At 40.5% G+C, this 22872-nt stretch overlaps 1 protein-coding gene across 5 annotated transcripts in view; it reads left to right on the top strand.

Moving 5' to 3' along the window:
- Window positions 1-22872, top strand: part of MTMR3 (myotubularin related protein 3) — a 73483-nt gene that overhangs the window by 21859 nt on the left and 28752 nt on the right. For 4 of the 5 annotated variants that reach the window (XM_010720417.4, XM_010720416.4, XM_010720415.4 and 1 more), the window contains exons 1-6: window positions 7666-7770; window positions 9912-9989; window positions 10380-10469; window positions 11673-11789; window positions 18416-18498; window positions 20772-20938. In XM_010720417.4, coding sequence (XP_010718719.3) covers window positions 7681-7770; window positions 9912-9989; window positions 10380-10469; window positions 11673-11789; window positions 18416-18498; window positions 20772-20938 — 625 coding nt within the window. In that variant the 5' untranslated portion in view covers window positions 7666-7680. Of the gene's footprint in view, window positions 1-5577; window positions 5649-7665; window positions 7771-9911; window positions 9990-10379; window positions 10470-11672; window positions 11790-18415; window positions 18499-20771; window positions 20939-22872 lie in introns of those variants that run through there. The other variant, XM_085238829.1, reaches the window with a different exon arrangement.

Raw genomic sequence — 22872 nt, 5'->3', positions numbered from 1 at the left:
AGAAAACAGCTGCCTGTGGTTCTAGAAAAGCTAACCTGATCTTTGAATAACACCTGAAGTGGGAATTTAGGTGGTCAGCTCGTACAAAGGGCTGTCTCTTTAAAGTTGGCTGTCTACTCAGGTCAACTCTTCAAATGGCAGTACTCAGGTCTGTTACGTTACCAGGCTTGTTTTGCAGATACTAAGAATTACTTGAACTCCTGCTTTTCTTATACTGAATTAACTTCCTGGTTTTACACTGCAGATAAACAGTACTAATGCTGTAGTCAAACACATCTGCCCTTCCTGGGCTGGCTGGGAGAGCCCAGCTCTGCATTTGGAGCTCAGTGCTGCTGTCGGCGATGTCACCGAGGTGTGTGACACCCAAAGGCAGCTCCAGCTCCTGCTGGGCCAGGCAGGCTGTGGGCTTTAGAGCTCTGATGGACGTGGAGTCTTCCGACTGCGCTGGGACTGTAAACTCCACCATTTAAGAATGTACTTAATGCTTAGAGCAATATGTAAGTAGCAGCTTAAGAGATGAGTTAAAGGACTTGTTCTATGAAGGAAATGTGACTTCTGCAGGAATTGAGGTGATTCTTCAGCTGCCTCGGAGCCTACAAGTAGTTAATGTCACGTAGTTAGAGTGGGCCAGCCTCTGGTCTGGCCTCAAACCAATGTTGAGCAGTGATGCCTCTGCATGTGGTGCAGAGAACCAGCTGGTGGTTCTTTGGACCACATCTTTGTGTCTTATGGACTCCTGGACTGGTTTTGGAGCAAGTCACAAGGAATATGAAATGTCCTTCTGTCAAGGTAAGGAAGGGAACACTTTGGGGAGGCTGTGGGAGCAGTACCCTTTCTGCAGTACCCAAACATGTTTCAGGGAACTTGACTTAGTTTTTTCTTTAAAAAGAAAATCTTATCACATTGGGGAAAAAAAAAAAAATCATTATTTTCCAAAGAGTTAATGTTTAGGCCACTTGAAATTATCGACTTCCACACTTGTGTGAAGTAGTCCTGTGAAAGTCAGCAAACACTGCACCTCTCACATGGCCTTTTCTTCCTCCCTGGTAGCAAAGGTGTGTATGTATCTTACCCAGATGCTCTTCCAGACAGAGCAGGCTATCTGGGCAACTTAGGAATTAGTGGATTAAGACTCAATCAGTCACTGAAATGCTCGGGGTGCAGTAAAACAGACTTGTGGCTGTAGGTGCTGATGGCAGAGGAGCCTCCTGGTGGCCTGCCAGCTCCTGGCTGCATCTGCATCCCTGGGAACTGAGCTTCCTGTTACAGACACCTTGTAATAACTTAACCTACTTAATGCTTTTAGGAATAAATGTTTATTCATTGCTGGTGTTTGGTGTTTAAATAAAGTTGTCTTATGACAAAAGCTCCGAGTGGTCTTTTGTTAAAGAGGTTCTAAAAGCTGTGTGGCAGAGGAAGTGTGGTGAGGGCGAGGTTAGTGTGTGTACATACAAACTGATAGCTGTAATTCCGTGCAGAATGTCCTGAAAGGAGCTCAGTGGGACGAGATCTAATGAGTGCCACGAAACTCCAAAGGAGTCTTCAGACCAAATTGGCTTAATTCATCTGGCTTCCACAATTTTCTTTTTGCCTTCTTTCTCAATCTCTGGTGTTGCATTGACTCAGGGAAGTGCAGTGTGTGAGGATGCCCTGGGAGGAGTTGTGTAATGCTGCTCCTAGAGCTGTAGCTTCCTCTGTCATCACTGGGGTGACAGAAAGGGCTAAATGAAAGAAAAACACTGTGAGATGAGGGGGAAAGAAAGATGAACGGGTGAGTAGAACCTTTGGGGCTTTGAATAACAACCTCCCTGTTCTACTTGTTTGCTACTGTTGTTTTAGAAAGGAATTAAAAAGAGAGAGAGAATTGACTCATGTCAAAAGGACATGGAGGATGTTAGTGGTAAAATGAGGGAGTGTGAGGAACAAACTATTTCCCTTCTGCTGTTCTGCCATTGCCAGTGAAAACTCCTGCTGGCTGGTCTCAGTCTTGCTCACTTGCTGTTCTCAGTTCCATCACTTGCAGTGTGGCTACTATTCATGTAATAACCAAGAAGTTATAGTAGTTATAGTAATCTTTTTCACTTATTTCCTCCCAGCATAGATGGTGTTCTTGTAGCTTAGTATTTCCACAAATCTAGCCCAGTTTCCACCAGTTCAGGCCCTGGGTCAGGATTGTGTGTCTTGTGAGCTTCTGTCTGTGTGATCTCCAGATTCAGATCCATCCTCATGGATCTCTCCACTGTTCAGACTGGTCTGTGCAGCTGTTCCATCCTTCTGGTCGGTGTGTGCTGTGTGCTGTGCCAGCAGAACTAAGGAATACAGAGCCACGAGTCTTGGTTTCAGGCATGCTGCAGTGTTTTAGCCTACTGCATTGCTTTGAGATCCATGAAGAATGATGACACAACTTGCTATTCACAAACACTTTTTCCTAATAGTCTCCTAATTAGAATATACTGTAGCCCCATCTAAGAATAAACAGCGGTGGAATTTCTACATCAATCATGGAGAAATTGACTTTTAAAGTCGGGTCAATTTTTCCTTTATTAGCGCTAGTGATTAAGTGGCCAGACTCTGCAGTTCCTATACTGTGTTCATTCTAGGTAACCTTCCATCTTTCATCATATTTAAATGCTTTTCAAGCTGGAAATTGTTATTTTAGCTGGAGAAGTTAGGGAAGACGCGTGGCCTGGAAGTTCGGTGTTCCTCTATCTGTGTGTTTTAAGGTGTTCTGTAAGGAAGGCAGGAGCCCTGTGCTCCCTGGCCTCAGGAGCAGCTGTGCTCAGGGTTACAGTCCTGATGCTCTCAGCTCCTCTGGGGTCTCTTGGCCTCAATATGACTACATCACCCCAGAGGCAGGTGGCTGAGAACGTGCTGAGGAACAGGAGCAAAGTGTTAGTGTAAGAACAGGGTTAAATAAGGGGGGAAGCTAATTTGTACTGGGAGGCATATATAAGGGAAGAGAATAAGAACAGCTTATAGATGAAATGCATGCTAAAGCTAAGCAGAAAATGAACAAAAGCAACAACGTGGTGGGTGTGTGGTGTGGTGCAAGAGGAAATGGGGGCACTGGGGAGCTAGGTTTGGTGGGAGCAGAGTGCAGAACGTTAAACAGAAAGGAGAACTTCTACCAGAAGCCACGCTTGCATAATATTATGGTTGTGACATTGCACAGCCAAAGCAGAACTGCAGTATTTCAGCAGAGGGGTGGGAGGTGGGGGAACCTGCAGAATTGTCGTTTCACTGGATGCCTGAGCCATCATACCTTGTTTGTTCCTGCTGGATGCATCCTTTCAGTGAAAAAACCAAAGTGACAGCTGTCCCATCTTAATAAACGTTGATTGAAAGTTAAGTTTTTTTCACAACTATTTGTCATTATTTTGTTTAAATAAATGTAAAAACCACCCTATCATGGACTTGTGGTATTATTTCCATTGGAGGTCATGTAGTCCTACACCCAGCTCAGAGCAGAGCCAGCTGTGCAGCTGAGTCAGGTTGCCCAAGGGTCAGTCAGCTGGGAATATCTCCAGGGGTGGGAGTTTGAGAGTTTTGTTGCACTGTTCAGAATGTTTTACCTTTTATTATGTCACTTGTTTCTCACTGTTATTGTGTGATTGCTGTTTCATCCACCTCTCCTCTGCTTCTGTGTAGAACCACCCAAGAGGAAAAGAAGAAAGAGCTGTGTGAATGTACACATCACCTGTTTTGTTTACATAATGGCCAAGATCCTGAAACAGCCAACAGAGCAGGATCCTGGGAGGATGGTTTACAGTAAAAGCCCAGGTGTTGCAGTTCAGGTCACCTTAAGCACCAGAGCCAGATAGCAGAACTGCTTCTTTCTAACTTCACTAACTAATTTTCAGTGTGCTTATCCTTACGTACCCCATCTGTGTTTAACAAACCCCAAACAGACGGGCCAGCTGTGAGCGCGTGTGGCAGTCTAAGAAGAAAGATGACGTGACACCTCTCCCTTGCTAGACACATCAGGCTTTGTAGGACTTACTGAAGGAAGTAGCTGTGCTCCCTTTTCCATCTTGGAGACTTTGCTTTCTGTTGTGGATCGGCCATGCAGAGAAGGGGTGAGGACACACGGCTGTGGGATCGGATCGCCCTTTATGTGGGGGAGCAAACTTAGATTTGCTTTGTGTTAATTAAGCAGGTACACCCCAGTGCCTGGGGTTGTTCCTCCCTGCAGTGTTTTTGAGGTGGTGGTAACCTCATAGTAATGTTTCTGCTTACTTTTTTTCCCCTTTTTTTCCCTTTCCATTTTGGCAGCAGTTGACTTAGGAAGCGATAACATTTGAGGTCCTTATCTGTGCCTCGCAGCCTTGCAGAAGGAATGCTAATGAGCATGTCACTGCCTTCTGAATGCTGGCACAAATGAGGTGGAATTATTAACACTTACATTGGAACAGTTTCTCCCGTTTCTAAACTTCTCTACAAAACTCTTGAGACCAAGTGGTTTCTTGCAAGCCTCATTAAATTCAATAAAAAGTGTGTTGCAGATTTTGTGCATTTTTTTCTTGGACCTAAAGCATACAAAATACATCCACATCCTGCTGCTCTAAATGTCTTGCCTATTTAAAACCACGGACGTGGCCAGAAAAGTCTCTCTGAAGAGACATTCATGAGTTGCATGGTTTGCCTCCATAGCTTTTTTTGTTTGAGGAACTTGTTAAGTATTCCCAACAAAGGTGACTTTGTACAGCCAAGCAGTTGTAGAGTTGAGCTTGTTGTAGGATCAGCCTGATAGCTGAAAGTAAGGCAGCATCCTTTATTGCTTCCTGAGCCATGGTTAATTAGCAGGCCACAGAGCTGCTGGAACTGCAATTTGGGTTGCTGGTTGTGAGCTACAGGAGTTGACACCTTTGCAGGCAGCCAAGCAATGCTTTTAGAGATTATCACATGAAATTATCGTTGCTGATGAGCTGTAGCTTTTCACAGCTGGTTACAGGGGAGCGGTCTTCCATTGCTTTGGTTGCTCACGTGCATTAGGAATTGGTTGGTCTTCGTCTGGAACTTTGATTTTAGGGTCAGAATGCGTGTAGAGCTCTGCATCCCGTGTGACTCACAGTCGTTTGGATGTGGTGGAAGAGCTCTGAATCCTGCTGAAGTGACTGTGTATGAGTGAAGCACATCCAGTATTTAATAGCTTTTTGGGCAAATGTATATTTGCCAGTTAATGCTTAAATTAATTTTATTTCTTTTTAAGTAGTTGTTCTTACAGCAAGTGTGGAATGTCATAAATTGTGGGACTTCTTGTAATGACTGTTATTCCACGAGCATTGCTGGTCATCTTGGTGTTTTTGTAGCTTTGCCCACACAACCACAGCATGGGGGTCTTTGGGGTGAAGGGACGCTGACTTTGGTGTAAAATTAAATCACTTTTAATAATCTGTACAGAAACGATTGGATCTCTTACAAAAGAGCTCCTTAGTAACTCGTGTTTCCACGTAATTCATTTGTGGTGGTGGTTTGCTACCAGTGTAGCCGCTAAGTTTCTTGTATAAGCTGCTGACAATTTAATTTGCTGTTTCAATTGAAGGTTTCTGTGTTAAAGTAGCATCTTTTTATTTACAGTTGCCAATGTGAAGTATTGGAAGAGTAACGTCTGAAACTGTCTGGGGCAAAGAGGACTCTTGTTATCTCTGGTAAGCTGATGGTGTTGTTTTGGTAAGAGAAGCTACCTGTTGGCTGTTACTGATTATTCTCTGAGCAAAAACATTTTCTAAGATGCTAGATAAGCATATGTGTACTTTGCTGAGTAGGTATTTGCAATGTGCAATTAAAAGAAATAACAACTCCTCTAGTTCTACTGAATATCTTCAAATACGATTCTTTGTGTGCCTCTCCTTTCCTGAGTGACCTGTAAACATCCACGTTATTCCTTACTGCACCAGTAAATACTTTACAGAGCTACTCAGTTACGTCTGTGTGCAGTGCCAAGAAAGAGGTGAAGTCCTGCTGTCGGTTGAAATGTGGGAAGCCAAGCATTTGCCCTTATCTCAGATAATTTTCTTCCTCCTCCTGTGAAAAGGAAGGAGTGTTTCCACTTTGTAAACAGAGGCATCTTTTGCCAAAACCAGGTCACATTCCTGAATATTTCATCCTCCAATTTTCTAATGCTTCTTTGTCAAACCTTTGCATTTTCTGTCTGGAACTTGAGGAGGACAGCTGTGACGCAGCGAGTAAATAGCTCTGGTTTGGGACTGAGGGTCAACTCAATTTCATTTATAGGAAAATAATTGGAATTCAGTATCTGGAAGGTGACATCTAGGGAAGAAAGGTACTTGCTTTGTACTAATTTTTTTCTGATTTTCCTTGCTATAATATGTTACTCAAACTATATTTAAATACATGTTGATGTAAATGATCCTTCTTCATTTCATCTTTTTGTTTCGAATTGCTGGCAAACACATGATTATTGCTAGTGCTAATGGTGTGTATAATTTAGACATCTTAATCAGAGGTAATGAAGGTGTTCCCATTCTGGTTGGATAATCAGAGGTTGCACCCTTTACCAATCATTTCTCCTTTCAGGAGAAACACGAGGCTGGAGGATTAACCAGAGTTGACTCTGTTTGTTGTGATGTGACTCCAGTTCTGCACTACATACATTGACAGCATCATCAACTTTTTTGGCTGCGATCTTTAAACTGTTGTATCTGACAGTAAAAACAAATCTCACTACTCACTGTTTATAAACTAATATTTGTATGTGATCCTGTATATAATTGGAAGCCTGAATCCAGGGGTGCCTTTAGTGAAGTCGTTTTTGTGGTTAGTTAGTAGCTAAGATGGATTTGAACATTTCCACTTCATTTTTGGGAATGTCTTCCTTTCCCTTTTGCTCAGTCCCGTGATCATGAGATTAGGAAGTACTGGGATTGGCTTGCTGGCATGATGGGAAAGGTATTATTTCATTTAGAATATTCAGTTTCCATCCAATCAGTGAAATCCATTCTAATAAGCCAGTACTTCTTGCTGGTTTTGTCAGCAGTTTTTATAAATACAGCACTCTGGTTGCTGAAGCTTTGCACTAACACCTCGAAGCAGTGTGAATGTGCAGCCTGTGTTCATCTTACAAACAGTTTTATAAGTTCTTGTACCATTTATCTTGGCAGCATCACAGTTTATTTCTGATAATCCTGATTAAAGCTGAAACCAACATTTTTTTCCGCACTGCTTTCCCAAAATTCACCTAAAAAGGTCTGATTCTGCATACATGTGGAACCACCGTACCATGAATAGAAGCTGTTTTGCAGCTGAGTGCAGTAATTAGAATAAGAAACTTGTTCTGTTGTAATTTGAATAGTCCCTGCCTGTTCATGATGGACCTCAGGGTCACAGCTGTATGAAGGAGTTCTTTCTCTAAGCCACCCTGAACGCCTACATGGTTATACAGTCAACTTCTAAAATAATTGTATCTAATCTAATGAAAGTGTCAAAGAATAACTTTGTTTACATCAGGGTGTCTCGTATGCTAAACCTTTTTATCAGTGATACTCAGCATACTTTAAATTTGTTATCAAGTTCACCTTTTTAATTAGATTCCTATTCCTTTGCTAATTGTACTTGCAGGAATTTCCCGAATTCCTATTTTATTATAATCAGAAGGCTTTATTTATAATGCTCAAAGCTTTCCTGAAGTTATGCCTCCTTTGTGGATGGATCCATCTGGAAATGTTGGTTTTTAATGACTTCACCAATGGCTGCTGTTTGGAGGAATCTTCGTTACTCTTCCATCAGGCTGTAGAGCTGGCAGCTGAATGTGTAAGCTTATTATTTTAAGGATGAGAAGGAGATATGTCTAAATCTTAGCTCTAAACCCATCTTCTACATCGTTAGTCTTCATTACATCGAGAGAATGACCTCTGAAGTTACTGCAGTCTATGCCTGTGACTTAGCCACCATCATTTTGTGTCTGATGCAACAGGAGGCTCCTTTCTGACAGCTCGGAGCTCAGGGACAGTGCTGCATCACATAATGTGAGAGAACCAAAGGCTCAGAGGTGAAACCAGATGTGGCTGAAGGAGTGGCTCAGCCCCTCTTTTCGTGGTGTCTGAGTCACGAGTTGATGTTTTCTGGGAGATAAGCTCAGCAAAGCATAACGTATGTGAAGTACCACGTCATGTTGGAGCTGAGCACAAACACTTGTTTTGAATACAGGGGGTGGAATTTTGTGGTCTGTATTAGCTGTGAAAAGTTTGGGATTTTAAATCCAAAACAAACATAGTTTTGCAGTGCAGTAAATAAATAATTTACTGTATTGTATACAGTATATTTTTTTATTAAGTATTATCTCTAACTATTTAAACTCCTTATGTATCTTGTTTTAGAACATGTTCACTTTTGAAATTTCCCATAATACCACTACTTTATTTCCCTGTACTGCAGAGAACGTCCAGGGAGTTTCACTGTCTGCCAGTATGATGCAGTGGGCTCCCATTGGGACTCCATCAGGTTCTGCTTATTAGAGCCTGGAGCAGCACAATATTAATGGAAGTATTCAGAATGAGAAACTGGAGAGTTCCAGTTTTTTCCATCTATCTCCAACAGGTTTGCTTTGAGTTTTTGTTCAGAGATTTACTGCAGTAGAAATAACGGCTGAAGGAGTAGATACAACTCCCAGCTTAACGCCATGCCAGAGCCCCGTTCCCAGCTCAGAAACACCTTCTGCAAGCTGTGGAATTCAAAGTGTGGGATTAAGAACCTGTGTGTGAGCCTCTGTAGGTTAGTTCTTAGCTACTCTGGGGACATGAGGGCTTTGGGGACGTGTTTTTCATCCATTTGAGATGTTTTATTTATGCAGTGGGATGTTTTAATTTCATGCTGTACGTATCTGCTGCTCCTTCTCTCTTTGCAAATGTTGTGCACAGTGTGCAGGGTGCAGTTAGCACTTCCTGCAGGGCTGTCATGTTGGTGAGCCCATGGGCGCAAAGTGATTTTATGTCAAATATTGCACTGGTAGCTTCAAATATATTTAGAAATGGGGTGACATGAACTGAGAACAGACTGAACTTGCTGAAATATTGAACTTTTTAATCTTTTATTTAATATAAACAGCCAAAACTTTAAAATACCTGTATTAATTCTTCAAACAAACAATCAGACCAACCAGAAAAACACTGGCATGAATTAAAAAGCTTAATAGATTAAAACAGATCTTAAAATCCAAATAGTAATTCCTGTAATCACTAAGTTCCTTGTAGGGTCACTGGCATTAACTTCAAGGCTGTCTGTTCCTCAATGTTTTCAGGCAGTCTCCAGGTTTTAAGAGATGGGGGGGGTTGTTAGATAGTGGGGAGAGCAAGGCAGAAGTACATGGGGAGTTGGAGCTCTTGGAAGGGGATGTGTAAGAAAATGTCTGGTATGGTATATCTTTGAGTGTAGAAAGTAAGGCATTATTGAAAACGAGGAATTCTATCTATAAAAGAAGCCATATATGAATTGTGATTCGTATGCCGTCATTGAAACAGAGTTGCTTAAGGAGAATCTGACAACCTGTGTTGGACATCACATGAAATTCTGTAAACGATTGCAGTGATTCCTGGTGTTTTATAAACCTATTTATGAATCACCATCTGCAAGTGGCTTGGGAGAAAATTCAGGGTGATCTAGACAGAAACACATTTTAATTTCAGTGATATAAATAGAGTGCTGTAAGCACTGCTGTTGGGCTGGTACGTTTCCAGCAGCAAACTCAAAGGTGATTTTTTTCAGTATGGATGGAAAGAGCCAGACAAGTTTTGAAACAATTTTGTGTCTCAGAAGAGTCAGTTGATATGGATTTCAGCTTTTCCTAATTACTTCTTGCTTCTGATTTTCTAATAGCTGAATTCTCAGCTTTACAAATCCGTTTGTTTTCATTTGCCAAAACACAATTAATTTGTTACACTTCTCTTGTTTTTCAGATTTTAATAAGTGAAGACGAGCCTCAAAGTATTGTGAGTAAAGACGAGGATTCCTCCTCCTATCCAGGGCCTGTCATGGTAAGCAAAAGTGTTCTATTCTGTCAAGAGCCTCTATAGGCTGCAATCTGAAAAAGCATTAGGAAATTAATACTTACATGTGGGATTGTTGAATCAGAAGTGTACTCTTAGACTAGACTGAGCTAATGCTTTTTTTCCCCCTATTAGTCATATAAGGCTTTCTTTTTCACGACTATTAATTGGGCTGCAGGAAGGAAATTTGCTTCTAATATATTTAGTTGTTTGTTTGCTTGTCTTTGGAAGTGTAGTAACTTCAGTAAGTTACTGAAATCCGTGTTCTCTAAACAATCCGTTGTCTCTGAGCTTCCATTGGTCATTGATAGCTTGCTGTGTGGTGAGGAGGGCATTAAGTGACAGTGCTGAGGTTAACTGTAAAGCTTTGTTTTTCAGGATGAAGAGACTCAGCACAGCCTTGAATGCATCCAAGCTAATCAGATTTTTCCCAGGAAGCAGCTGATCCGAGAGGATGAGAACCTCCAGGTAATCGCCGTGCTTCTCCTTGCCAGTTAAGATCACAGTGGCCCTTGTTGAGCCGTGTATTTGCAGAATTTTCTTCTGTGAATCAGCACAATAATAGGAGAAACACTTCCTGTGCAAATGCTCCACGTATTGGATAGAACAGAGAGCTTGTGCATTACATTGCAGAAGTTTCCTCAGTACTTGAAAAGTATAAGCCACATACCCATGTTGCAATTTCAAGTGCTTTTTCCTGCACTGAGAATTTAATAATAATCCCTTTTTATCTGTGTTAGGAAAGTTTTTTGAGAGCTATGTTCCAACCTCTGCCCTGCCCCAACAAAAACAAAACCTAAACAAACAAAGAGCAAAAGCACCTCACGCTGCTGCTTGGGTTCTCTACCATTGCATCCTGTTCCAGAGAAGCCAGGAGTCTTATGTAGCACAAAGTGGATTTTTTGTTTGGTTTTTGATTTTTCTGAACTTCAGGTGAAATCAATTTAATTCAGATGATTTAACCATATTGGCTTCCTTCTGGTAACTGAAGAGCTAGTGCGTTTCATTGTAATAGAAAATATTTTTATTGCCTTAAGCTGCTGTAAAACCAGGTTAGTTTCAAGTTGAGCATTTAACGCCTTTCACTCAACTCAGCTAAACTGTGCTTAAATCTTATTTTTACTTAAACAATTGCAATTTTTATGTGCAACATAAAGTTGCAGGTATAGTTTCTTTCCAACTTATAAAGCAGCAGCTTCATAGTAGCAGTGGAAAATAAGAGTCAAAATTCTGATTTGATTGATTGCCTTACGCTGTATAGCAGTCAAGTTTCCAGTCTGAAATGCGTTGTGAATGCTGGGGACTGCGGCGTAGAAGGTTATGCATGATTTATGTTTTGCCTAATTTAGGGTGAATTTAATAACAAGATGGAAATGTCACTTTCTATTAAGTAAGGAGCAAGAGCATAAATCACAATGTTGGACTGCTTGCCAATTTTTTTGTAAAAGTGCAATCTTTTTACTGACTGAGTGCATACAACTCAGGCAGGCTATGAGAAATTGGGGAATTGTTTAAAACAAAGGCTGCAGTTCCTTATTTTAATAATAGCTAGACTGGGTTCTCAGAGGTGTTTCATTTTGCATTGTTGTTATTGTGTGTTTGAGTGGATGCTCACAGGAGGGATGTGCTTTGATAAATGCTTTCTAAAAGACTTCTCTTGCCGTTCTGAAGGTCCCATTCATTGAACTTCATGGTGAGAGTACAGAGTATGTAGGACGAGCAGAGGATGCCATCATTGCACTTTCTAATTACAGACTTCACATCAAATTCAAGGAGTCTGTTGTGAACGTAAGTATTGTTCGTGCTACTACAGTAATGCAGGTATTTTGAACTCAATCCAAAGAACAGAAGTAGATGCAAATACAGTGATCTTCCCTTTTAACGTTTGAGGTAATGAAAAATCTCTTTATTGTGTTCAAATCATGTTTTTAACACAGCAGAAAGGTGCACTTAGAATTCAAAAGATTGCTCAGCACCTCTGAAAACATGGCTTTGTAATTCACATCTGCTTTCTCTTCCCTGTATGGGTGGCTGTCAGCCATACGTGCTGCCTAAGCTCTGTATACAGTTGGTAGAGAAACACAGGGTCCTCCAGAGGGCTGTTTGCAGAATCTAAGCCAAGTTCATAGCTTGCTTGGAGTAGCTTCTAAAATTTGATGCTTGAAGTTGAATAGTGTCAATAGTATCACAGATATACAGACCTGTGAATTTTACCTTATTTTCAGATTCCCGTGCATTTCTGTACATCCATTCTTAAGAGCTGTTACATATCTAGCTACTAAGGATCATAGAGATAGATTTTATGTGAAAATGAACTCAGTGAGCATAGTCCCATAGTATGATGCTGACATATTCCTGTCTTACAGGTTATAACACAATTTGTAAACTATTGGAATTCACTGGGACATTATTCGTGGCACAGAAGTGTTTTTGCAAATATTTGATGAAACCAGCAAGATAGGTTCAAACGACCCGGACATATTTTCCCCCTCCCATCAGGATGGGTTTTTCACCAGTCTCTTTAGTTGAAGACCATTCCTGACTCTGGCTAGTGGTGAATAATTGCCAGGTGTCAGTATTGAATTACAAAGTGCTGAGTTAAGTGTGGAGCACCAAAGCTGATGGATGTTGTCCTAAAGCTGACAAAAGCAAGGGCAGCAGAAAGGAAGGCAGATGCCTGTCACGTACTTTACTGAGACGTGCATCCTAGTGGTGTGGAACATCACTGAGGCCTCCTGTGCATGTAACTGATATCACTTTTGATGCCATGTCAGTCTTAAATTTAAATTGTTCTTTTATTGTTTTGTGCCAGAGCCAAATGATTAATTCTGTAAAAAAAAAAAATTGTTTACTAATTATTTAAATCTTCACTGTTTTGCATTATCTCTGATCATATGGCTCTGTTCTTTAGGCTTATATGTGCCTCTCATAGTTATTAATCACATTAAGTGCCCTTTTAGTTCATGAGCTGTCAACATAGGATGGAAGGCGTATCTGCTGGGCTAGTGAACATCTGCATACAGCACCCAAGTGCTAAAATTCTTGATGGGTGTTTTATTCCAACAAACAAAGATATTATTTCTCAACATGGCAGTTATTCAAAATGCTGGCAGAACATTTCTGAAGGCAAAAATTAAACTGGAAATCTAAGGGCTCTTGTCTTTCATTGCTGCCCAAACAAGGAAGATAGTTTCTGTGTATGCATGCATGAAGACAGAATAACTTTACTTTCCATTTCTTATTCTGTGGTCCAGGAATACAATGTGGGGCTCAATCTGTGCAAGGGAATGGTAGCCAAGGTTCAGTTAGGTGCCCATGGCAACAGAAGGAAGATGTGTCATGAGGAATGTGTGTTGCAGGAGTCCTCTTCTTTGTGATAGAAACGTGAATTTGAAGGCTGTATTTTCTCTATTACTGTAGTATTTAGTGTTAGATTTGTTTGTTTTTATTTGATTTGGAGTCTGAATGTTGTGGCAGAGGAAAGGAGTGAATGTTTAAAAGAAGGTAGCTGAGACCTGAGAAACAAGAGTAGCCCTAGCAATTGGGAGTTTGTCCTTAGGAATGCCAGGAAATGACTGAGTTACTTTATTAGAGAAGGCATTAATTCATGTACTGATGTATCAGTCCTTAGGATAACTGGAAACTAATTTTGAAGAGTAACCAATTAAATATTTATGAGCAGTAACAAAAATTGATTCTTAAATTCTTAAAGTATTATTTGAAGTTAGAAAGTAAGTACATAAAACTGTATAAATATTACCATGCTAATTTTGCTTCACTGACTGTTATGTCCTCTTAGTCTATTTGATGTCTCCAAGGTTTGTTAGTCTTTCTTTGGATGTCATCATTAACCAGAAAGATTCAGTTAGATACTGTAGGTGGAGGAGTAGAATACAGTTTATTTGCTAATTCTATGTGGCCATCACTAATAACTTACTGTAAATTCTGTAGCACTGGGACCAAAGGCAGATAGGGTTTGGAATACCTGTAAGGATGAAAGGTGTTTGCAGTAATTAGGAACCATGTTTAACTTGCTGAAGTTTGGAATAATAACAGTCACTTCTGTTATTGTTGATCAAATGGTGATGTTCTGAAGGAGTTCTTCACTGAGGAATCTTTGATTGTGTTCATCTTGCTTTTTGTAGTGGTTTTATATCACGAGCTCTTCAGAAAACTTCTACAAGAAGACCTTTTAGGAAAAAGGGAAGTTTACTTACGTTGGGATTGTTTTTTCTTCTTTCAATGATTTTCATAAGAATCAGTATCCCAAGATCAGGCTTACTGCCAGCCTTCCCACCTCAGCAGAGAAGCATTTGTGTGTATGAATGAGGATTCTTAGTGAGTATCTGCATTATGGTGCTGTTAAAATGAATGAGTTCTGGCATCTGAAGGTGCAGCTGTTCCATACAGGCATCTCCTCTTGAAGTAGATGGAATTTCTTGCATGGTAGCTCTAGAAATGATCCTCCAGGGAACGCAAAACTACCTTAAGGAAATGGAATCCAGTTAAAAACGGATTCCCAGTCTTTGTTTTTGTACCTCACTGTTCTCTTTTTGTTTACAATTCAATAGACTGGCTGTCCAAACGATGCTTGTGAAACCTCAGTAAGTAGCACAGTGTTGCTAGATCACTCGCTGCACCTGTGCTTGAAAATAAATACATTTAGATGTTGATAATGCTCACATTGCAACACTGCAGGAAAGAATTGTATGCCTAAGTCCTTTCCATGGATAATTTCCTAGATCTGAGCAGTAATAGGAATGTGGTGTTTTAAATGCAAAAACAAAAGATCCCTTAGACCATGCGTAAATTGAAGGGATTACAGCATTAAAAAGCATTGACTTGTATTTATCCACAGGATGAAAATGCAGACACAACAGTGATATCTCAGTGCACATGAGAGGTTTGGTTCCCAGGCTGATCTCTACTGATTGGCTTTCCTTAAGAAAATTTCAAACTTTGCAGCTGGAATTTGTCTGATCATTTTTCTCAATGTAAGCTCATTGCATTTATGGGAGAATTAAAATATTAGTGTAGTTTATGAAACCTTGGGTTTGAATGTAGCCTCTTTCAAATAGCGGATTTTGGACACAGGAGAAGAAAAAAGTCATACTAGCAAGATGGAAGTTTTCAGTCTTGGGATCAAATGAGTTTTTGTGTGAGCTTCCCCTTGGCCTTTAGTGGAGTATTGTAGCTGTGTTGTGTCTGTGCCTGGTCCTCGTGTCGATCCTAGGTCCTCCAATTGTGTGTTGGTCCTGAAAGCAAAAAAAGGGGCTGAATGATTTCCTATAAGACAAGCCTAAGCTGCAATGTAGGTGTAATTAAAAGCAAAATTTGATTTGGGTACACCTTGCAAGGTCTGTGAGCAATGTTACAGCTGAACTCCTCCACCTATGAGAGTCCTCTCAGGCCTTCTGAGCTGATCCTGCAGCATCTGTGCCTCCATGTGCTGTATGCTTCTGTATTTCAGGACGTAGAGCACATAGCTTTGACCTCATACTATGTAAAGTAACCAGCATGTAACGGAACCCTAACATTACTTCAGGCTCAGAACAGGAAAATAAGAAAGTACTAATTACAGCTCACGGCCCCTGAGTTACACATGGCATCCAGGAGAGTCTAAGGCCAAGTGGTGTGCAGGGTAGAGAGCAGCATATTCAGTCTTCAAGGATCTGTCCTAAAACAGCCTGGACACAGTCCAGCACGTACTACTTGGCGTCGTGGGCGAGGGCTGAGCCAGGAGATGGGTTGTTTCAGCAGCGTAAACATCACTTTTCTTTTTCTGGCTATGGAGGTATATTTCTCTAAATATATTTTGTTCTGCTGTGAGGTGACAGCAGAACAATAAAATAATAAAGTTTTAATAAAAATTAAAGGAAAGATCACTTGCAAAAGAAAAAAGGTTGAGTTGTAAGGTGTTTCTGTTTAAAATGGGATTGATTTTCAAGAAGAGACAGTCAAGAAACACATTGCAAGAGCATAGTGCTGTAGTGCTCTCTGTTGTGATGTGGCTGGCCTTTGATAACAGTGCATGTTTCTTTGTATAAAAGTGAAAATTACTGCTTCACTGCTTTCTTTAGATAGATGTTAGTATATGGTGAAGTGCTTGCATATAAAATCGAGGGCTCTTTCAAGAGCAAACCAACTGCACGGGGTGCCTGCCTGCGTGCCTCAGCCTGAAATGTGTTAATGGTGGAAATGGAAGAGTATCCATGAGAAGGGAGGGGAGGGTGAAGGTGGATGGTGTTAGAGTTTTTTACTGGGTATTGAGTTTAATTGATTGGAAGGAGTTTGAAGAGGATCAGAGTGTGGATGTTTATGACTGGAAAAGAACATTTAAAAGACTGATATGAAGGTAGTTCTGAAGTAAGAAAGAAATAGATGGGGAGCCATGTGTAGAATGCAAAGAGAATAAAGAATGGCTGTTGAGCAGAGGGCAGATTGAAAAGGAGTGGAACAAAGACTGCTTTGTAAGAGAGGAAATCAGAAATAATGCTGCAGTGGAGGAATAGTATGTCATTAGAGTGCAGGTAGGAGGAAGAGGAGCTAGAACAAGGCTGGTGGGAAGAGGGAGCAAGATGGGTGCTGGAAGGAGTGCAATAGAAGAGAACTTGAAAAAGAAGAATAATAACAGGTAAAGGAACAAAAGATGCTTTCTAGGTCTCGAATCATGTAGTAGAGAGGGGTATCTTTCTGCGTTGGTGCCATGTAAGCTGATGGTAGTTTTAAATCATTTATTGATATATGTGAGACTGTCTGATCAGGAAGGAAGACTTGGAGGGTTCTGGTCCAGTTCCTTATTAGACAAATTGATCACAATTTTATCTGCCTTGCAAACTAGACTCAAGTTGAAGAAATTGCTGATAAAAATAAGAACAGTGACTGTAGTAACAAAAGTACATCTGATATACTTGTCTGTAATGCATTGGAGTAGTTCTTTACATTGGTATCTAAGCCCATCAGCATCTTCAGCGTACCAGTTCTAACTACTCACCTGTTCTAGCAGAGCTGGGTGGCTCTGCAGTCAATTTTGTCTTAATGATGGCAAATAAAGAGGAGGCTTGGCTGAGAGGGTGCTTGTTTGGACACCTGTTGATATTGCTAGTCATGTAATTTACTTTACACTATTGCCAAAACAGTAAGCATGGACTAAAATTCAAGTTCCAGCTTTGAATACCCTGCCTACTGGGCTGTCCAGTCAGACTTCACCCTGTGTAGGCATCTTTGTGCTCAGGTTTCTTGCGGCTCATGTTTCTTAGACATGTTTCTTCTGCCTCCTATTTTTGATTCCTTTTCTCCTTCCATTCAAATCAGGGAATACTTAAGCTTTGTGATGCCTGAATAGAAGCAGTCTTGGCTCCACACCTCGGATCCTCCGTTGGGAGTGACCTTCCAGGATGTTTGCCCAAAGTCACACAGGCACTGTCAGAGCAGGGTTTGAAGCCATTGTGTTATCCCCAAGGCAGAACTTCAACTGCTGGATCATACCCCACTGATGACAAAGAAGAAAAGAGCACTTCAATGCTTCTCTGATAGCATTTGTATTCAAGAATGTCAATGGCAGAGGTTTTGCTGCCTTGTATAATGTTCAATATCATCTCTAATGAGCGTTTCAGCCAATTTTACACTTGGTCTTAAATCCTGTAGCTGAGTTTGGAATTTAGACAATTATGTATGAGATACTTGAGTACTAACTTTTGTCATTTAAGACCACAACATCTCGGATAAAAGTCCAAAACTATTAATGAAAACTAATATTTTCGTTGTGTGGTTTCTTCTCATCGTTAGAGGTATTTGCATGTGCTTCTGCAAGTTACATGTGCCCTAAAACATCACAAGTTCATATAGCTGCACCTTTAAAAATGAATGATTCAGCTTTTTTACTCTAAATACAGCTGCTTTGATCACAGGTGTTGATTTACGAGTGCCAAAGGTTTTCCCTAAAGAAGATGCATAGAATATATCCGTGTAAGAAGCATGTAGACTGCAGCGGTGTGCTGAGAGGCATTTTGTTTTCAACACCAATAGCTAAAAGGACGATTCATAAATCTCTAAATTTGGACCTACAAGAGAGAAGCTTCCACCAGGGAGGAGTTTGTGGGTTTCTGCTGCTTTTTCTGCCTCCACATATGTGCACAGTGTGCTCCACAGTGCTGCACTCCTGTCCCTGATAATTCCAGCTGTTTTCCTGGTGTCCCTTAAGGTTCTTTGGCTAGACAGCATGGAGCTAGGAACTTCACTGGTCTATGATTCCATATTCAGAGCTGTTGAAGTGGCTATACCTAGTTTCCTTTGCTTTTTTCGCTCTCTTTTCTGTCTCCACGCAGTCCTATAATAAATCCTTGTGAAATATACCAAGAAATTGCAATGTTGATGCCACCTGAAATTAAATCATATCATCTTTTTAATTGCAGGTTCCGTTGCAGCTTATAGAAAGTGTTGAGTGTCGTGATATATTTCAACTTCATTTGACTTGCAAAGACTGCAAGGTTATAAGGTATGACTAGGACAGATGTCGAATGGGGGTTGATGTACCTTCTGTGTAATGTGAACAGCTGTGATGTTTTAAGGAAGTTTTTAAATTTTTATAATTTTTTAATTATTTTGTGCGCTTGCTTTCCCCGAAAGTTTTTCTTCTGTCTGCTTTTGTGTATGATGGGATGGGATTAAGATGTCTGCTTGCTGCTATACATTGCAGCAGACCCTTAAGAAGCTATCTTATTTTATTTGGATTTTAGTTTCACAGCTTTTTCTCTGCGTTAGCATGTAATACTAGACATAAAACTAGATAAAACCACTGACACACACACTTCTTAGAACAAACGTATTAATCAACATCTGGAACTGAAGAGTGGGGGCTTAAGATACAGGTTTGTGCAGCTCTACATGAAACCTTCAGGCTGGATGGCAGCAGCCACCCTGTGTTTTGATAGCTGTCAGAGTGCAGAGGTTAGAAAGTAGCCTGTTGGGAAAGAAAGCCTGGAATTAAGGTACAGCCAGCTCTGCACCCCACCTTGGTTCACAGCAGGTTAAACAGCATCCTGTGGAAGGGAGTGTTAATTTGTTTCTGTCCTTCAGCAGATCTTCAGCATCTGCCCCTGGAGTCTCTGAACTTCACTGTTTCCTATTTTTGTGCTGGAGAAATTAATTTTGATCTATAAACTTTAATTAACAAGAAAGGAACATTTTTTCTGATTAAATGTTTGCTGGCAGTACCTTTTATGTAATGAAATGAGCCCTAGTCACATCTGAGCACTCAGAGTGTTTAACAGGCCAGCTGCTTCTTGAAATGCTGTATTTTGGTGAGGTCTGATTTTACTTCAGAAGTAATATTTAGTTTAATTTGAATTAAATATTTAACTTCCTCTTAACTTGTAGCTCTTGACATTTAAAAAAAACACTTTTCCTCTCTACATTAATTTAATTCTCTTCAATTGTACAGTGAATACAAATTATTTGTATTTATGACCTCCATCATGAATTTTCACTCAAAATTGCAGCTCCTAGAACCAGTACTCAATGCCACTAACTATTGGAAAACCATGAGATGTGGGGTTGAGAAGCCAAACTTGGAACTTGTGTTATGTTTTCATCAACAAAGCAGTTGGTGTTTTGAACATCAGGGCTCAAATGAAGATAGTGTTGAAAATGACACGTAGGAACTTTAAAAGAATTTGAAAAATGGGATATTTAGGTGAGATGTATCTTGTCTGACTAGAGATAGAGATAGAGATTTAATAGATAATTAACCAGCCTAATCTAATATTCTGGGCTCACTTTATAGTCAGTGATGAGGAATAAACACAGCCAGGCTGCACTTCCTCACAGCTATTCCAGGTGTGTGTTTTGTAAAGCAGCACAAATTGGACATGTCTTCTTCCTTCCACTGCCTGACTCGGAGATACGTACAGGTAGGGATGATATTCCTGCCCTTAGAGAATACAGATGCTGTCATTAACCATGAATGTAGCTGAACACAGACTGAGCTGAGTGCAAGTATTTGGTGAATATTTTGTATCACTGCTCTTATTTCCACCCCGTTATTCTGCAGGAGCCGGAAATCCCCGCTGAAATAAGCCAATGCCATTTTAATATGCTGCTTTGAAGTTTAGTTTCTCCTGTGCAGGGAATGTTCCTGCTAGTTGTCAGCCAGGTTTGGCAAAGCTCAGATTCAGCAACTTTAGTAAGGCCAGCAATGAGAATCTTAGCAAATGTGGTAAGGGAAATAATGTAGGATTTCAAATACTGGAGTTTGTCCCCATTGATAAGTAGTACATTGTTAAGCGTATTGTTCAGATGGATTTTGCTTCTATGTCTGATGAAGAATGCATTCTTGCTTGCAGGAACATACTAGATAATAATGAATGCAATAGTTCTGTGCTCAGTGTCCATCTGAGAGCAAGATGCCACCACCATTCTGCTTTTGTATGAAGGCTGCATGCTGAACTCAGTGATACTGTCCACCATTTTAAACGAGGTGTCTGCATAAATGTATTCCTGATTCATGATGAGTAAGGTGTACCGTTGGTTTATTCCCAGTCACAGAAAATTGCTTTCATGTTTAGAGCTTAACTTGAATCCCTAAGAATGTATTTCTGTATGAATATCCAAAGGTTTCATTTTTACTGTCTGTTAGAAGCAGAACTAAATTATCTGTAAGGTGTTTGCTCTCATTTTTTTGCTTTCACGGAGGTTTTCATAGCCTATCAGATCTCGTAATCTGGCATCTGTTACTGAGAATTAATAGATAAATGCTTCTTTCTGTGACAGGTGTCAGTTTTCTACTTTTGAGCAGTGTCAAGATTGGCTTAAGCGTCTGAACAATGCCATCCGCCCTCCTTCCAAGATAGAAGACCTTTTCTCATTTGCCTACCACGCCTGGTGTATGGAGGTGTATGCTAGTGAAAAGGAGCAGCACGGGGACTTGTGTCGGCCAGGTATGTGGGAGCACTTTGGGGTTCATCACAGATGGTTTGACCACTGACTGCCTGGTTTCTCCTGAAATCCGGAACATTACAGAAAAAGAACAACCAACCATCAAGCAAACAGAAAACCCACAAAACCAAACAATATCAATATTCTTTTTTTTCTGTTTAAATTATACCTGAAAAATTTCTATCGCTGGAACAGGCTGCCCAGGGAGGTTGTGGATGCCCCATCCCTGGAGGCCAGGCTGGATGTGGCTCTGGGCAGCCTGGGCTGGTGGTTGGTGACCCTGCACATAGCAGGGGGTTGGGACTGGATGATTGTTGTGGTCCTTTGCAACCCAGGCCATTCTGTGGTTCTATATGGACTTCTTTTACATCAGCTCTTGCACTCAGTGGCAGCACAGTGTATCTTCACTTGCAGCAAGCACCTTCAATGTCTTGCATGTATGGACTTCTGCATGATGTGAAGTTTGTTCTGACTGGACAAATGAGAGATTAGCTCCTACCATAGCTACTTTGGGATAAAAAAAAACCCAAAAAACTGTGCAAAACTGTACCTCAGTGTTGTGGGGAAGTTACTGTGGTGTTTTTAATTTAGCAGTCACATGTAGTACTGATAACATTTTGTTCACTGTGGCAGTAACTCATTCTAAAACATTCTGTATGATTATACTCATGGTTTTAGTGATTACCTACAACAGTCACCTTTAGCATGGATGTTGAGGAGTGGGAGGTAAAGAAGGAAATCTGAGCTGTGAGTTTCACAGCTGCAGTAGCGACCTATTTTTAGTTAAATACCACCTGCACTAGATAGTTAGAGAAGTCCATAAGTAAATAAAAACTGCAAATTCCTACCCTGATGGTTATAGCACTTGCTTGAATATGAGGAAGTCTGTGTTCCAGGCACCCTGCAGTCTGAGCCCCTCTACATTCATACACCTTAGAAAAGCACCTTAATTATCAGAGCTTTGTTAATGGAGGGGAATGGTGGAGTGGTGTGACACCTGTCACTGGTGTGAGGCTTAGCAATGCCTGCAGTTTTCTTGATGGCTGAGGAAGAGCAGCCAGTAGGTGGCACCCAGGTGGGAGGAGGTGTTCTTTGGTTCTGGTTCTCCTCTTGCACCCTATGTGCTTCATTAGTGATTATTGAAAAAGGTAGAAGAATCATCAGAGCAGATCTTAAAATTCAGATCTTTCCCCTCCTAAGTAAATTCATTGGCTGGAAGATAGTAGAAATGTAGGTTTATTAAGTCTCCTTTGCATCCTTTTCAGATAGGCTTCAACCTAACAGTAGGTTATGCAGAGCAGCATTCATTTTGTGATAAACCTTTTTTGTCTTAGAGATGTATCTATGAAATTGGATGGCAGATGTTTTCCTCCTATAAAGAACTAAACTATAGTTAAAATAAACCAATGGGAATATAGTTAAAAAAACAAATCCAAGTCATTGGATTTTCATTTGTTTATTTACATCCAAGCAGCCCAGTATTCGATAGAGATGGATAAAAATACTGAATTGCTTCAAAATTTATCCAAATATCAAATTCTGGGGAAAAATACATTCTAAAACACTGTCCATGTTTGTAGTGGGAGACTTGAACTGTGGCTTGTGTGATCAACATTTATAGTTATAAAGCACATATCCACAGTGTCTGTAGCTTGCTTTCTCTTGAATCTTGAATTGGTTGGCTGTGCTTAGGAAGTTAAGGATTGTCCATCTTGGCTCAAAAGGCCTCTCAAAATGTCCCCATTTCAGGAGTGGTAGACAGAATGCTAAGGCTGTGGTTTCATTTCTTGGAGAAAAGAATCTGATTTCTTGATGCACTGAGTGGCTATAAACTAGAGGGAGAAATTGAACAGAATATTTCATTTTCATGTGTTTCTCTAAAACACATCAGCAGTATGTGGCACTGATGACTGGAGATACTCTAGTATGCTCATTT

This window comes from Meleagris gallopavo, chromosome 17 (genome assembly GCF_905368555.1).
Source record: "Meleagris gallopavo chromosome 17, MGAL_WU_HG_1.1, whole genome shotgun sequence".
In the NCBI taxonomy this organism is placed as follows: domain Eukaryota; kingdom Metazoa; phylum Chordata; class Aves; order Galliformes; family Phasianidae; genus Meleagris; species Meleagris gallopavo.
Note: the sequence above shows the minus strand (reverse complement) of the source record. Positions and strands in the feature narration are given on the sequence as shown.